The sequence below is a fragment of the Calliopsis andreniformis genome, chromosome 2, assembly GCF_051401765.1.
Source record: "Calliopsis andreniformis isolate RMS-2024a chromosome 2, iyCalAndr_principal, whole genome shotgun sequence".
Taxonomy (NCBI): domain Eukaryota; kingdom Metazoa; phylum Arthropoda; class Insecta; order Hymenoptera; family Andrenidae; genus Calliopsis; species Calliopsis andreniformis.
In genome coordinates, this window is record NC_135063.1 from 5,606,513 (window position 1) to 5,614,105 (window position 7,593).

Sequence of the window (7,593 nt, forward strand, 5' to 3'; positions counted from 1 at the left end):
CCCCCGGTAGTGTCACGGAGACCTCCGAGAGAGTCCTGCCAGAGAATAGGGAGCAGTTAGATCGCGTTATTGTGACGCAGACGCAGGACCCTGCGGGACGTCCGAGCGGTACCGGGAATCGGCAGGCTCTCTCTCAGTGGGGACCGGTAAATACCACTAATCACTTCTCGATCCTTTCTAACCCACCTTGACCCCGCTGCTGGAAGAGTTATGGCCGTTGGTTTTATTCGGGCTACCTCAGACCCTGACCCCCGTTCGCGCCTGGAACCCTGCGCGCTCGTCGACGGCCGTGAAAAGTTGCACCTGAAAAATCGACGATCGTAGAAACCGTCGATGAGGAAATATGTCTGCTCGCCAAGTGAATCGTTCTCTCCGCGGTACTCGCCAGAGGTGGCGAGCACGCGTGTCCATGATCGCGATTCTTCGGCTATCTGGGAGCCTGCGAACGTGGTCGAGCTTTAGGACGTGGAAACAGTTAACTGCCCCGACTATGTTTCCTTATGGAACGATAATATATTCAAGCCGGAATGAGTTTGTCAATAATTTATGGATTTGATATAAATCTTTGATGGCGTGTTCTATGAATACTGGATTCTTAAGTGTTACAAGCTATCTTATTTGGAAGGTTGAGTGTAATGAACGAAGGAAATATAAATCAGGGAACTCATATGACGTTGGTATCAATCTCGCATTCAGGGCGGGGCAGAGCATTAGAAATCGATTTCCTCAGGTTAGGTAGCAATCAAATATTCAGGGCTCTCTTTTTCATCAAATAACTGAAAATCAATGTTGTTGCGTATTAGCTTGTCAAGTATATTATAAAAAAAGGTACATCACAGTATACAATGGTACATATTATAGTATGTATGTAGACAGAAAAGTACATGATTTGAGATGACGGACAAAACACCGGTCCCTGTGCAGCGTATCATCGGTACCCTTCGTCGAGTATCGTGGAGAATGCCGATCGTCGCTGACAACGTGCTGAGAGATTGTCGCCACTAACGATGCGCGCGGATGAAGCGTATACCGCTTCGGCTGGGCGCATTAATCTTGATCACGAATCGCCTCTCGTTCCTTCCCTGCATCTCGATCGCTGTTGTCCAATGATCGACTGCGGCTCAGGCTGGGATCTCGGCTGTTGCTGTGCCTGCTACGATGCTCCGCGTCGCTGTCGTTGTCGCATACGCACATGTCCTCATCCGGGACGGCTGGCTCTATCGAGTCGTCCTCCAGGATCTGCGCGTCCCTGGCCTTTTTCGCCCTGCACCTGCAGTTGGTGCAGCCCATGCGCCTCATCTTCGCGCCTCGCCTCCTGTATCGTCGTCGCGATCGTCGTCTGCGACTTCGCCTACGCCTCCTTCCGCGCGAACGCTTTCGTCGTCTTCGTCGGCTGCTCCTTCTTCGCCTTCGACTTCTCTCAACTGGCTCCAGGTTTGACACGAGCTGCTGCATGTCCACGTCCGTGTTCAGAAAGTAGTGGCCGTTGTTCTTCTTCAGGATACCGTAGTCCAGGCCTCGTTTTAAGGCTGCTTGCATCTGGGGAAGAAGGAACTTTGATGATACTTTTTATTTGAAGGTAGGAAGAGAACATTGAGGTGACAGGTTCTTTTAAAATATATTTGAATATTCAGATCTTATATCTTCTTTCGCAATTCAACGTTTGAAGTTGAAAATTGTCAAATTTTGTCAGATGAACGCATGGTTTTCGACTATATGATTCTTCTGTCTAGGGTAAACTCAGAATAGAAATCGTTTTGGAATAGATAGATAGTCGGTATTATTAATCGTGTACCATTAAAGAGACGTATTGGCATATTCGACTGAACAAGTTCTATGAACAAGCAAATACTCATTGAATATTCAAATTTTTTAATTTCTTAAATTTTCGAAATCTTGTTTCGTGTAGAGTCTATTTTGAATCTACTAGAATTTTGATTAGGTTACACGTTTCTATTTTCTCAACACTTTTTCAGTCTAACATGTCTTAAACTGAGAAGCTCCTCTGTGAAATCTCAGAATTCAATCCAAATACCTGTCTCTGTATGATCGATTCTGGTGCGCTATACTGGGACGTGATGTAATTCATAATTTCCTTGGACGTGGAACCATGGGCCTCTCGCAGATTTCTGATGGCGTGGACCACCCGCGCGGACATCTTCGGCACTTGCTTTCCCATCCTGCTGTTATTTCTTCCGTTTTGGTCGAAGTATGCCCGAGTCCGTCAACAGATTCGAAGACCTCCAGGCCATCCACAGTTAAGATTTCTCTCCCGCAGTTCAACTTCTTTCAGGGACTGCGTATTTAATCCTCACGCGTAATTTTGAAGGAGCCTTCGACTTTGAAACAAGGCTACCACAAGAAAATTTGATAAAAGTTTGCCAAAATCATCCTGATACGAAGCGACCGCGAAACGATCTGCATCGGGATATCGATTGAATCAGAATAATTGACAGTTTTGTTTATCCTGGTTTCGCGTCTCGTTTTTGTCCTCCATAGCCACTTGATTCCATTCGAAAGTCCTGTATGACAGCATGTTTATGTGTGCGTAGAGAAATCGTCGCTAGTCTCGCATCACACGTAAAACGTCAACGATACCGATATCACTTTTCGCGTATTTTACAGTTGGTCGCAATCGAGGATTATTTCGTCGCATACGGTTGCTTGTCAACGATTCGAGAAGTAAGATCGGCGGAAAGTCGACGGGGATTTTCGAAAGAACGCAGCTGTTAGACCGAATTACATGGTTGAAATAATGAGAAAGAAGGGACATAATCGTAAAGATAAAAACGATGGATCGAGACGAGTGTATTACGCCGCTGACGACGTTAAGTATCCAAGCTACTCGATGTCGCTTGGTAATTCCTCTTCTGATATTCCATGTCACTTGATGCGCACCTTTTTCTATTATTTTCTCAGCGTATCCGCTCCACTGGCAGGATAATACTTAATTGCGGTATTCTGGTAGAAGTAACCCGTCGATTAATTAAAGTGTTTGTCAAGATTTATATTATGTCGCAAATGCGTCTATCGGAAATGGTAATAATCTGATAATCTCAGACGTTCTATCCAGAAAGTGTCGTTACCAGGTGCATGACTAAATGGCTTTTGCACGTGAGCTAGTTTATCCCAAGAGAGAAGTAGCTTTTGATGCTTCGATGCATTTCTACCTTTATGCGCCTTTTAAGGAAGTATGCAAGTTCTGGTTATTACTAGACACGAATCATTTGAAACTTTATGAGCGAAAATACTTACATATGTAGATATAAAATTCTGATACTTTTTACTTCATAAGTATAGTTAATAAAAAACTATGTAAAGCAGCGATATTTAAGACTTCTGGCTACCTATAAGCTGCGTTGCATAAGAATCTGATCCAAACATTAAAGAAACTTGCCAAGCAGTAACATTATATTGGTCAATAATATTTTCTACATATATATGTCTCAAGTTGTATTCATTGTACAGAAATCATTGAATAAAGGTAAATTTGTTTCGGTGAGTCGGTCACTCAGTTGGCGATTAAAGGGATCTTCGCCCTGAAAAATTCGATTAATAGCATGTCTTCAAAGATGGTCGCAAGCAGAACGATCGTTAAGACTACCCGCGGTACAAAACTTGTTAAATTCGGCAGTACGGACGGTAACGAAGGCACGTAGCAGCCAGCCGGCTCGGTGCCACGCGAAATTTACCGATTAATTTTTTCCCCCCGGGTGCTCATTAGCCGCCCTTAATGGTGTCGGCGGCGTTAAAAAAGCCGCGATTCCATGTCGCTGGTGGAACGCGTGTATCCACGAGACGAGACATCTTGCCACCTCGTCCGGTAATTGGATAGTCGGGGATGCCGCGGTTTACAAGAATAACGCGGCAATTTAGCCGGCCACTTAGCCTTCTACCTGACCAGAACCGATTCCCCCGATTCGTTAATCAGCACCAGGTGTCGCGGTCTGCTCCGCCTGAATGTACACCTGCATGTGGATGCTTGCGTCTATACGCCAATGATTATTTATCAATGTCGCGTTTAGACAGGGAAACGGCCCGCCTCACGACTCCACGTACCGTTTAAGACCTTTTATTGTCGTCACGCGGCGCACGCCTCTCTTCTGTCCCTCTCTTCCGATTTATTGTGGGGTTCACCGTTGACTCGGTTCCGTATGGAATTTCATTACTCAGTTGGCTATTACCTACATAGATGCTCAGGGAAGCTGAGAGAACGATGCTGGGTGACCTATTCTTTAACTCATTATATTGTTGGGAGAACTGTGTACTGTTGAGAGCTTGGGAGATGTCGACAGGACGACACAAGCATAAGAGGGATGCTTAACTCGCTGTAATTACATAGTAGATATATAGGAACAGGTGTGACCAATTCGATCCAGTAAGGAAAATGATATCTTCTTTCGTAGTGCGTTGACAGTACACTTCCTCGGCCTACTGCTGCTCTAAATATTGTCAATATTATCTTCCTGCAGTGTCTGCTTAAAATAGCGAATACTTTAAAGCATGTGCAATTTCTTTAACCCTTTGCACTCTCAAATTTGTTACAGATTCTCTTTTCAAGAATTCCCTGTTATTTTAACCCTTTGCGTTCCCTAGTTTCTCAGAAACTTTTTTCAATAACTTCCCATTATTATAAGTCAATTTAGAAATGTCGAGTGTGACTAATAGGGCTATTTGTAAGAAAACTGATGTCGAATCATACTCGACATAGGAGTGCAGGGGTTAATATTCCAATTTTAAAGGCAGTTTCTACATCTAATGATCGATTTCCAAAAATGTCCTCAATAGCTATTACATAAAACTCTTAAGTGGACACATTTCTTTACATTTGTTAATTTCCTTACCGACAGGCCTTATCAAACCTCCTACATCTAGCATATCATATCTCACTGACGCAGCCTGAGTCATAGCCAAAGCAGCATCGAGTGTACAATTAATCCAGCCGATACGCATGGCTTGCAAACGCATATTCTCTTCCCCGTGTTCGTTTCATTAAACGCTCGAAACGGTAATTCACGCAGTCAGATTATTTACGGTCGACGCGGAAGAGAAATTTACATCGCCTAGGATCGCAACGATAGATCATCCGAACGAGGCTCTCTCGGACGCTCCTATTTCGACGAATAGAACCGCGGCCTTTATTGATATCTCCAGGCGGGCTTGCGTACAGCCAGGCACGGCGCAGCTACGTTCCGTGGCCGATAAAACCGCCATCGGGGGTATTATTCGAGGCAATGTCGCGAGATATTGCTTCATCGAGGCCCCGTGTACCTCGGCAAAAACTCGACCTTCTCCGCTCGCTCGTGACTTCTGTGGCGTCACGGTGCATGTCCGCGGCAGATCGAGGCCTTTTGTTTCTTCAGGGTCGCCAGTTTCCAGGAGACGAACGTGCACCGCGCGGTGACAGCGACCTAACAAATGTCGCGCGTCAGGATAATTACCGAGCGGAATTCGCCTCTCCCACGGGAGCCGCGACACAGAAAACGGAGGCGAGACAGAGGCAGCGGCGGCTCGGTGCGAGCGGTCCTGATGCACCAACAACCGCAGAGAATTCCTCTGTTCGACGCGACCCTCCGTGTGGGGGGACAGCCATCACCCTTCGCTGCAGGATGTCCAACTGGACGGACACTGGTCAACCGACCGTGACGATTGCCCACTAAGGCATTTTTACACCTACGCGTGGTTCTCCTCGCGATTCCCACTATGGTGGCTCTGATCCCTGTGCCACTGCAGTCGACGGTACCTGTCTCGACGATTTTTCGTGTTTCCCAGAGCATCCAGGCGGTAGGCTTTTTGGGGATGACTGGGCACGTTGAATTGAATAGTTTGAAGAGGTTTCTGGAAGAGATTGATCGTCGAATGCAGATAGTGACGTATACAATTGAAATGGTGAAGAAGTAGGTACAGTCAGACTAGGAATATAGCGTGGTAAATTGAGGCTTCGAGTAGAAGTGCAAGATAATAAGTATAAACAGATAATAGTAACAAATCGTGGTACTGCAAGAAGCCTCATCTTCCAATATTTCTGTTACTTCATTTATCTAGTATCCCTAAGGTATTTATTTTACTCTTTGATTATTTTACAATCATACTATATTTCTAGTCCAACTATATTCGAAATCTACAGTGTCCTTAACATACTTAGGAAGAGAGCTTTCTGCATATAACAGTCTGCTTCCAAAACTTAGAAGTCTGAAGACTGAGAGAATCAAGAACGTTAGAAGCATTGAGTACAAAAGTAGACTAAGCCTCATCTTTTCCGAAATTGAATTAGCATCATTAATTCATTACAAAGAAACTCTATATTTTAGATTATTTATTTCTCCAAATAGTAAAATTAGTTCGCTGTAGCTTTAAATGCCTCAATTCATGATTGGAAGACTTAAAAATTAAAATGTTTGAGGATTCGCAAATTTGCAAAGTTATTCTTCGAGAACTTGTCATTCTAATAGCAGAGATCGAAGGTACTATCCGATATCCAGAGAGCCCCATTCGTTATTCTCAGGATGGCGATCGATCAAACAACATCGTGTACCGTTTCGTGGTGAGGGTTGAGCCACGGGCCTAGGCTCTGTCGAAGCGGGATACATAGTGGGTCTAGAGGCGACACGCGAGAGACGGCTGGCAGGTCGATCGACCAATCAAGTGCACGGTACCTGTACGGCGCGATGATTGCAATTGGCTGATTAACGACCTTCTAGGCGTCGCGAGTACCTCCGCCACCGGGTTCAGACGCAATAACTCGAGCGAACACGCCGTTTTGCATACTCGATTGCACGGGAGGCGAAACGTGTCGCCGGTTGCCGCGCCGTTCTCCATTATCGCCGCGTTTTTGCCCCGATCCCCGATCTCGCCATTTTGGATACATTATCGCGGATCGTTAGGCGCTCGATGGCTCGATGGAAATTATCGATCGGCGCTTATAAATATTCGCGGCACAATTAATAATTAATATTCCGCGAATGAGTCGAGATAAATCGAGGCGTTTTACATTCATTAGTCGGCGGGGAACGGCACGAGAAGGCAGCGCCGATGGAAATTATTCCTGCGGCCTGGTAACGCGAAGAATTGATTGCTGTTGATTTGCAAGGCTGCCGCGGCTCCGGTTTTTCTCTTGGCCACTCGCACGATCGTTTTCACCTTGTAGAATTCTTCCAGCGAATCGAAGCTGGCTGTTTTTCCTGATACGCGCGCCCTGCCGCTCGCACGTGCACCTGCCCGTGACGAGGAAACGTGTCGTTCTCCTAATTGCATGGTAAACATAATTCGTGTTTTGTCGTATTAATTACGGCGAGTATGTGGACGATGGCGATGTGATTACAAAGCGTTTTCCAGAAATGGTTAATACTGTGAGATCTGGGAAATGCGCAACATACATGTACGTAGATGGAAAACAAGTTGAAATAGATTCCAGTTGGAGAACAGTACAAGTCTAAAATTAGCCATTTTACAATAATCTCAAAACTATACCTAGATACCAAAGTCAAAGTTAATTAAGGCATACAGAAAACAAGTGCACGTAATACACTTTAGCTCTGAGGTTCAGATACCTACAGGATGATCAATTTAATTAGAAATTCTCTAATGAATATT

At 45.1% G+C, this 7,593-nt stretch overlaps 1 protein-coding gene across 1 annotated transcript; it reads right to left on the bottom strand.

Annotated features, from left to right (window-relative positions):
* Positions 1–1,047: 1,047 nt before the first annotated feature.
* On the bottom strand, positions 1,048–2,179 carry LOC143188344 (uncharacterized). Its single transcript, XM_076392552.1, has 2 exons — positions 2,036–2,179; positions 1,048–1,539 (listed from the first exon to the last, which is right to left on the bottom strand). Exons 1-2 carry the CDS (start codon positions 2,177–2,179, stop codon positions 1,048–1,050), a joined length of 636 nt encoding a protein of 211 aa, XP_076248667.1.
* Positions 2,180–7,593: the final 5,414 nt, after the last annotated feature.